Raw genomic sequence first — 9,459 nt, 5'->3', positions numbered from 1 at the left:
TAAACCACTACGAATTTATTGATAAACGATCTCAAAACATGGTTCATAAGACGCATAAAGGTAGAGGGGGCGTTAGAAAGACCGAATGGCATTACCAGCCATTCGTACAAACCATGTTTTGTCTTGAAGGCCGTTTTCCACTCGTCACCCTCTTTCATCCGAACTTGATGGTAGCCGCTCTTCAGATCGATCATTGAGAAGACACTGGCGCCGCTAAGCTCGTCTAGCATGTCATCGAGGCGTGGGATGGGGTGGCATTATGTGATAGTGATGTTGTTGACGGCTCGGCAGTCAACGCACATCCTCCATGATCCGTCTTTCTTCGGGACTAGTAGCACTGGTACAGCACACGGACTCAAACTCTCTCGGACGTAACCTTGCGCCATGAGCTCTTTGACTTGTCGCTCAAGCTCCTTCACCTCTTCGGGGTTGACACGGTAGGCTGGCCGGTTGGGAAGCTGCGCTCCTGGAACTAGATCGATCTGATGTTCGATGCCTCTGATCGGTGGTAGGCCTTCGGGGAGTTCTTCGGGGAACACATCAGCGAATCGCTTGAGGACGCCGCGTATGACCTCCGGTAAGGCTTCTTGTGAACCATCAAGACCTGAAAGCAATGCATCTCGAAACAACATCAAAATCACTTGGGCTGAGTCCTTAAGGGACTTTCTAACATCACCATATTGAATCAGGAAATTCTTTTTATCGTTCGAGTCTTTACACAACTTGTCTTGCATTTCATGTACTTGCGTGGGGCTCAAGGGTTTCAAGCAAATACGTTTGTTGTCATGAACGAAAAAGTATTGGTTAGTATGGCCGCAGTGTGTGGTGCGCTTATCAAACTGCCATGGGCGCCCCAATAAGAGGTGGCTAGATTGCATAGGCACCACTTCACAAAGGACTTGATCCTTATATGGACCGATACTGAATGGGACAATGACTTGTTCCTTTACTTGGATCACGGTCTTATCATTTAACCATCTCAAGCGATAAGGGCGAGGGTGGTTTGTGGCTTCAAGAGAAAGTTTCTTGACAAGACTGGAACTTGCCACATTAGTGCAAGAACCTCCATCTATGATCAAGCCACAAACGCGACCACTTACAGTGCATCTCGTGTGGAAAATGTGGTCACGTTGGTTGGCGTCATCCGTGGCTACACCGGCGTTCAGGATGCGGCGTATCATGAGCAGTTCTCCGACCTCGGGTCCCGCAACAGCTTCTTCCAGCTCGGTTTCTCCTCGCACCATTTCTTCAGTGGCCTCATCGTCGGACTCGATCTCGCCAGCCTCAGTCAGTATCATCGTCCGTGCGTTCGGACAATCACGAGCGTAATGGCCTCTCCCTTGACACTTGAAACATACAATGTCGCGGCTCCGGACGTCGGTGGTGTTGCGTCGCGGATCTTGGCGCTCATTGGTGGCTGGCTCCCTAGGTTTGAATCTCGAGTCCGCGCTGGTCGCCTTTGGTTTTTCCGGCAATCGGTTTGATGGCGACGCGTTAGGAGTCCAATTGGTAGCTCCTTGAGTTCGGCCACGAGGCGCCGAGGCGCTCTTCTTCTTGATTTGAGTCTCAATTTTCACCGAGAGATGCAATAACTCCTCAAAGGTTTGATAGGGTTGGCGCTCGACCTTGCGTGCAATGCGTTCTTGCAATCCGTCCAAGAACTGAGCCATGAGTGACTCTTCGGAGTCATCGACTTGCAACCGGTTGCGCAAGTGTTCAAATTCTTCGTAATACTCCTCCACGTTCCGTGCACCTTGCGTTAGTCGCCGAAACTTCTTCTGGAGCTCGCGGTGGTAGTAGGGAGGCACGTAGCGCCTTCGCATCTCTGCTTTCAAGACCTCCCAAACAGTGATAGGTCGGTCGCGGTTGCGTCGTTGTTCAGCTTCCAGTCGATCCCACCAGGTAAGGGCGTGATCGGTGAATTGTGCCACCGCATATTGGACCTTTCGTAGCTCCGGATAGGCATGGCACGAGTATAAGTGGTCCATGCGACTTTCCCATTCAAGATAGGCCTCGGGGTCTGACTTGCCTGCGAACGTTGGTGGGACCATCTTGTGGTGCGGCTCATAACATCTCGGACCTTCGTCGTCTTGATCATCATAGCGGTGTCATCGTCTAGGCCTCGGTTCAAAGTCCTCATCGGACTGATCACTCACCGGCTCGCGTCGTGGTCGCCTCGCGGGTAACGGATCTTCGCGAGGAGGATTCATAAGTTCAATCCTCGTGAGGCGATCAGCTAGTGGCTCTAGGCCGGTTCGTAATGCGGCAAGGGTGACACCAATCTCTGGTGGCGCTGGTGGAATTTCTTCGGCCATCGTACGGACTGGTTGTTTGTGACGTGGCGTGGCTCCGCGGTATAAGTTTGAATTTAAACCTCGCAAAAAGAATACCACACGTGAGTCTCACACACTCAAGAGGACCACACAAAGATTCGTTTCACTAACAATGATTGAGGACAGCTATGACACATGCAATCCTATGACTAAAACAAATAAAGCAAAAGCAAAAGTAAAAGTGCTACGCGACAAGAATTGCTTTATGCCTAAGACCGGAAACACAAAAACTAAACGCGAAACTAGCTTTATGGATCTAAAAGTGAGCTCGCAAGAACACAAAGGAACAGAGATATGAACACGAAGAACAAATGCGAATTCTAACAACCTAAGCGGACGAAAGACAATCCTAAGCATGCACCAAATTAGACCAAAAAGAACAAGCGAGTCCTATGGAGCTAAAAGATGCAAGCTTTAAACTCAAAGATTGAAACTTTAAAGGAACAGAGAGTTCTGGAAAGAAACAACCTTTTAGGAGCTTTGAAGCTCTGATACCAAGCTGATGTGACCCGGGGACACGGTCACGATACGATCGCGGTACGGACGCGGCTTGAGCTCTCGGTCAACTTTCAGTCGGTGAAGCTTTTCTTGGCCGAGGTTATGGGCTTCGGATCTAGGAGAGAATCAAACAAGGGAAACGGAGTTTGAAGGAATTCAAACGAGCCGTTCGGGAGATACTTCGGGAAGCCACGAACGGTTCAATCGGACAGTACGGATGCGGAACGAGCGGGTGGACGTCTTCGAAGGAAACGATAGCGGGAATGATTTGAGGTGGTTCGAGGGGGCTCGAGAAAGATGAAAGAGGACTCGAGTTTAAGAAGAGGACAGATGGAAACGAGGTGAGGGGAAATACGGATGGATCGATTGACGATACAAGAGGTTTGGCTCTCCTCTTGATACGGTCGCTAACAAGGGCGAACCCGGTTCGCGGCTTGTTAGGGTTTTCTCAAGGTTCAATCCCGGATTGAAGAAAGAGAAGAGTGAGACAAGTTTCAAGAATCTCTCTTGAGGAAAAGTTTTATTTTCATACAAGTCTAAGGAGGAACAAGGGCTTAAGGAGAGTTTAAATAGCTAGGTCTAGATAGGAGCTTAAGGACACGCGGATTCATCTTGATCCGCACATCGTCCTTTTGACGTGTCCCCTTTACAAAGAGAACACATCGCCTCCTTTTGACTAACACGCTTAGCCACAAACACTCTCCAACGTTCACAAACATAGGATCAAAAGAGAATATTCTCAAGTTCGAAATTAAACCAAAAATAAGAGGGAAAGAGAGATAACCGCCTTGGCCTTGCGCGTGAAGCAACTTAGCCTTTAGGCGTTTTGCGTTTAGCTCCATGCCTCGTTAAAACCTCCTCCGGTAAACCCATTGGGACAAACCCGGAGTGAGGAAAAAGAGTACACTTCCTTGCTTAACGACTTGACCGTCTTCACTCTTGGGTAAGAGTGAAGACTAAGCGGACTGAGCCTTCGGAGTCTTCGTGGGGTGGCTGGTGTTGGACGTAGGTTCGGACAAATAGGTTGAGCCGCTGTTTGGCCGCCTTTGCTGAGCTCTTGGAACGTGTGGTGGCTCCGGGAAGGATCGTTGGAGCCTTGGCCGCGTCTGAAGAGGTTGCCCTGGTCGCATCCGATGCGTCTTGGTCAGGCGTCTCGGTCGCGTCCGGCGTGTCTTGGTCTTCTTGGCTGAGGTCGCGTCCTGCGATCACATCAGAAGCTGTTGGATATGTGAGCAGATCTGATCATCATGGTGGCAATAAGTTTGACTCTCCATCAAATTTGAAGCCAGGAAACAAAATGATTTGTTCGCATTGCGAGAGAACAGGTCATACAAATCGGGACTGTTGGCAAATTGTTGGGGTTCTTGAATGGTGGGGCGATCGTGGTCAAGGTAAAGGTAGTGGTCGTGGACAGGGAGGAAGAGGAGCTGGACGTGGCAGAGGTCAAGTGACTGCAACGCACGTAACAACTTCAAATGCTTCTGTTTTTCCTGAGTTCACGCCTGGACAGTTGAAGACACTATAACAAATGCTTTTGGAAAAATCAAGCAACAATGGCACTGACAAGTTGTCTGGTAAGAAGGATCTTGGTGATGTTATTCTATATACAGGAGCATCACATCACATGACGGTAATATATCTCTTCTTATGAATATAGAGCAGATTGCGCCTTGCTCGGTTGGTTTTGCAGATGGAAGTAAAAACGTTTGCGTCGTGTGTGGGATTCTTTCCCTTATCCATCACAGTTTCTTTGTTGAATGTTCTTCATGTGCCAAGTTTAATGCAGAAACCTCATTTAGATGCAGAAACCTCGTGAAGCTCATTTAGATGCAGGTCTTCGTGTTGTTTGATTCATGAAAGGATCTCAAGCTCACATTATCCTTCTACAATCAGACCCATAGCTCAATCTTACAATCTATTGTGACTCTGTTTGGAATACTTGTCCATTAACACAACATTCTTTGAGTGTGTTTGTTGTCATGCTTGAAGGTTCTCCGATTGCTTGGAAGACAAAGAAGCAAAAGAGAGTGTCTCATTCTTCTGCTGAATCCGAGTAATGGGCCATGGCGGCTGGTCTACATGAAGTCAAATGGCTTCACCCTTTGTTTAAATAATTGGGTATCGAACAAAATTCTCCAACATGTTTCTTCTGTGACAGTAAAATTGCTATTCATATTACTGCAAATCTAATTTTTCATGTGCATACAAAACACATTTGAGTTAGATTGTCATGCGGTGCGTGACGCAGTCACTGATGGGACTATTGAAACATCTCACATTGGTACTAAAGATCAACTAGCCGATATCTTAACCAAAGCTCTCAGACGTGTTCAGTTTTTTGAGATTATGTCCAAGTTAGACATTCAACCACCTCATGCTCTAACGTGAGGGGGAGTATTGGGTTGTGTCGTAGGTTGAATTGTGTATAAGGTCTTTAGCCTTTACGTGTTTATGAAGATGTTGTAAAATCCTAAAGCTATGTGTATATAAATTGTGTATGAGGAATTAATAAAAGTAGTTTGATAACCAATTCTACAAAAGTATTTTGAGTTAAATTGATATAAACTAGTTTAGATTTTACGAGAATTTTTAGTAACATATATATGATCTAATAACTTTTTCTACAAACAGCGAGTTAGTGCGTTCTACACTATATTATCTTATTCATTTTCTTCTTTGTCTGGGGCTCTAATTAATTTGGTGTTTAAGTAATGTTTTCGTTTTTTTGGAATTTAGGAGATCGCTTAACTTTACGGAGTTACGATACATTGAATTTTCAGTGCTCCCATTTTTAATAATGCTACGTATGCAAATGCAACGAATGTTTAACATTTTGAAGATGACATAGATGGGCTCAGAAGAAACAAAGAGAGGCTGACTCAACTCTCAAGTTTTATATAGTAAAAGTAGATATACAAGCTTGGTCAAAACTAGGCCTGGGCATATTAACCGAATCCGAAACTCGAAGCCGAACCCGATCGGAAATAGGTAGTTTGATTCAGATTCGGATGGTATATATGTAATACTCAATCGGATTAAGATTTTCTGAGATTCGGATATCCGATCGGGTTCAGATATTAAGAAGATCCGAATTGACCCGAAATAAGTGCAAAAATGCACCTAAGTGGATTCAAACCCATTATCTTAGGCATTAATTAGTGCATCATAAACCATTTTGTCACCTTAGTCATTATGTCCTAGTATGAAAATATTAAATATTTATCTGTATAAATATACATATGTATTCAAAAATTCCTAATTGACTTATTTTTCCTTTCTCAATCAACAGAAGAACTCTAAAGTCCCTAATGGATTTATTTTTTCATTATCCAGATCAATTTTATGAGAAATATGACTAGCAAATCTAAAAATTGAGTGATAGTTTGTGGGATTTGACTTTTGAGGACTGAGTGAGATTGGAAACAGTAATAAATATATTACTTGCTCCAAAAGCTCTTTAGTTTCTGGAGATATCTCTTCTGGAAACTCATACTTGTACTCCTCTTTAATCTCTATGATTTCGCGTGGAAGCTCTTCTGCTGGCTTAGTGCTGGTGAGTGTTTCTTTATACTCAAACATGAATGTGGTCATCTCTGGATCAAATAGATTGTTGAACTCGTTGTGGTTTATATACAGGCTGTGAGACACTTTCTCTGTATCTTTGCGGTTCATGTGAAGCTGGTCCTTGTAGATTTCGCTGGGTGTAAGTGGTAGAAGAGTGACCTTGCGTCCTTTGAACTCAAATAAATGCTTGTTGGTGTAGCCATCTTGAAACACTCTTCTGTCGAACTGCCATGGTCTTCCCAACAGAATATGACTTGATTTCATCGGAATCACATCACATAACAGCTCATCCTCATACTTCCCAATCGCTAGTTTTACCATCACTTGCTGCGTGACTGTTAAAGCTCCCTTGTTGTTCAACCACTGTAGCTGATAAGGCCTTGGATGTGAAGTGGTCTTGAGATTAAGCTTCTGTACCATCTCTTCACTAGCTGCATTAGTACAACTACCACCATCTACGATCAAGGTGCAGACCTTGTCTTGAACCATACACCTGGTGTGAAATAGGTTCTCACGCTGACCTCTATCATCTGGATGCATCTGGACACTTAAAGCTCTGCGGGCTACTAACATCTCTCCCATGACTGCGGGTTCTCCTTCTTCATCTAGTTCAGGCTCTGGTTCACTTTCTGAACTGTCTAATGGCACAATCTCTCCTCCTTCTTGAAGAAGAAACATCTTCTTGTTAGAACAGTCTCTGAAATAATGTCCCATTCCTTGGCATTTGAAACACCTGATATGACTTGTAGAGGTGCTACTCTTGGGCTTATAATCAATCCTAACTTCCTCTTTGACTGTGGTTTTCACGGGTTTGCTGTCCTTGGTAAAGGCGGGTTTACTGAACTCTCTCGGCTTGGACATGTCAGGCGTAAATGTAGACCTCACTCCCTTTCTCTTGATCTGCGATTCAATCAGCTCTGCCTTATGTACCATTTCTTGCACATCTTCATAGTTCTGCAACTCTATCTGGTCTTGAATCTCTCTGTTCAATCCTCCAAGAAACCTAGACATAACCATGTCTTCACTCTCCCTCAGATCAGCCCTGATCATAAGCGTTTCCAGCTCTTGATAGTAGTCTCTAACAGACTTAGTGCCTTGGATGAGACGCCTAAGCTTGTTAAGAATCTCCCTCTGATAGTGTGTAGGCACAAATTTCTTTCTCATCTGCGTGACTAACTGTTCCCATGTAGTGAAAGCAGGTTCTCTCTGTCGATGTCTAGTAAGTCCCAGCTGCTCCCACCATAACAAAGCATAGCCATTGAATTCGGATATGGCTATCTTCACCTTGTTCAGCTCATAAGTACCTTGAACCTGAAAGTTGGATCCCATCTTCCTCTCCCAATCTAGATATGTTTCTGGATCATTGGTTCCATGGAAAGAAGGATACTGAATCTTGAGATGTTTCATCTGCTGCCTCAAAGGATCATATTCCCTGCCGTGATCTCTGTTTCGGTTTCTCCTCATTGTCTCTTGACTATGGTCTGAAAATTCTTCTTCTTCAGAACATTCTCTATCTGACTCAATATATACTCGATGCCCAGCTACTTGTTCAACTCGTCGTGGGCGTATATGATCTATGCCGGTTCTGCGTTGCTCTCTTTCTGTACCCTGAGTGCTTCTGCTCTGATTGAAACAAGTCTCTCTCCCCCCAGTAATGTATTAACTGTTCTGATCCGTGTGTGCTTGGAAGAGACTCCAACGTGTGCCTTTCCTTTAGCTAAACGATGGGCTTCATTAGGACTAGGCGGGTCTGAAGAACTCTGTTCTGAAGCACTAGATGCTTGAGCTATGTCTTTGAACTGTTTCTCAAACATGTTACTGAGCTGCTCCATCTGTTGCTGAAACTGAGTAGACATTATCTTGTTTGCTTTTGCTATTTGTTTAGACATGGCTTGGTTCAAAGCTTCCATAGCTTCTGGAGAAAGCTCCATTGTACCTGCAAATTAAAGAAGAAACTTGCAGTAACTTGTTCTTTGAATGAGAAAAAAAAACGAAAATAAACTCTAAGACTCTGAATTTTAAACAAGAAAACACGACTTGCAGACCTAATGTCGAGCAAGACTATAAGAAAAAAATCGAACAATACCAAACCCTATAGCTAACAAACTCGAAATAACTAAACCCTAATTGCAGTCTAATTCCGAAACAACACAAAACTAACTCCTAAACTCAAACGAATCAACAAAAAAAAAAACTAAACCTTATTCGATCTAGACACGAACGAATCAACAAAAACAAACCCTAAAAACTAAACAAACGAATTTTAAGCAACAAAAACGAGATTAGGGTTTCAGAATCGCTTAGCCTTTGGCACAGAGTTGGCTCTGATACCACATAATACGATCTCCCTAGTATAGAACTCCGATGAAAGGCTATAGACTAGTGACTGGTGGTGAGGTTCGATGGTGATGGTGCGGAAGTGACAAATACGATGGAGGTGGTGATGATCACGTGATAGAACAATAATTCGATGGAGATAGATGTTTGGGTGGTTGTATGGATTGAGATAAAGTGAAGAGTTTCTGAATCACAAAGTGTATAGAAACCCAGAAATCAAGAACGCATTCAATAATTCGAATTGAGAGAAAAAATGAAACAATACTTGTTCATACAACTTCTTCGCTAAAGGACAAAGAGGCGTAGCTATTGGGTTTATAATCACCCTAGGGCTCGACACTCTAAACAACAAAAAGTTCAAAACCAAAACAACAAGACGTTTAAAGGAAATAAGAAAAACAGCAAAACGTCTAGGTGACCTGTAGTAGTACAGAAGTCACTTGAACTAGTACAGAAGTACGTTATTCCCCTTTGGTAATGACTTCTAGATAACTCGACGTACTGATCCATTTGCCTCATTAAAAACCATGCTGAAAAAACCCATTGGGACAAAACTCAGCTATGGGAAAAAGAGTACAAACTTCACACCTAAGTTACCTAGTTATCATTACCGGGTGAAGTCTCCAAGGTGGATATGTTGAAGACTTGGATCCTGGGTAGGTTGAATGACCCGTCAACTATGAGTGAATGAGCATCCTTGGCCATCTCCTTAGCTCTTGAACGAGTG

At 44.0% G+C, this 9,459-nt stretch overlaps 1 protein-coding gene across 1 annotated transcript; it reads right to left on the bottom strand.

Annotated features, from left to right (window-relative positions):
* Window positions 1-257: 257 nt before the first annotated feature.
* On the bottom strand, window positions 258-2,051 carry LOC147919875 (uncharacterized). The gene is made up of 2 exons (XM_087504148.1): window positions 776-2,051; window positions 258-604 (listed from the first exon to the last, which is right to left on the bottom strand). The coding sequence occupies exons 1-2, from the start codon at window positions 2,049-2,051 to the stop codon at window positions 258-260; spliced, it is 1,623 nt and encodes a 540-aa protein (XP_087360274.1).
* Between the last annotated feature and the right edge of the window lie 7,408 nt (window positions 2,052-9,459).

The sequence above is a fragment of the Camelina sativa genome, chromosome 20 (genome assembly GCF_030686135.1).
Source record: "Camelina sativa cultivar CO46 ecotype springtype chromosome 20, ASM3068613v1".
Lineage (NCBI taxonomy): Eukaryota > Viridiplantae > Streptophyta > Magnoliopsida > Brassicales > Brassicaceae > Camelina > Camelina sativa.
The sequence above is the reverse complement of the archived record's forward strand: the minus strand, read 5'-3'. Positions and strand labels throughout refer to the sequence as shown.

Bases quoted from the DNA above. Each gene is read 5' to 3' on its own strand.
- LOC147919875 (XM_087504148.1), bottom strand. From the start codon at position 2,051: ATGGTCCCACCAACGTTCGCAGGCAAGTCAGACCCCGAGGCCTATCTT. The intron at 605-775 runs GTATTTGCTTGA...CATTGCTTTCAG, and splicing joins TTTCGTTCATGACAACAAAC to GTCTTGATGGTTCACAAGAA.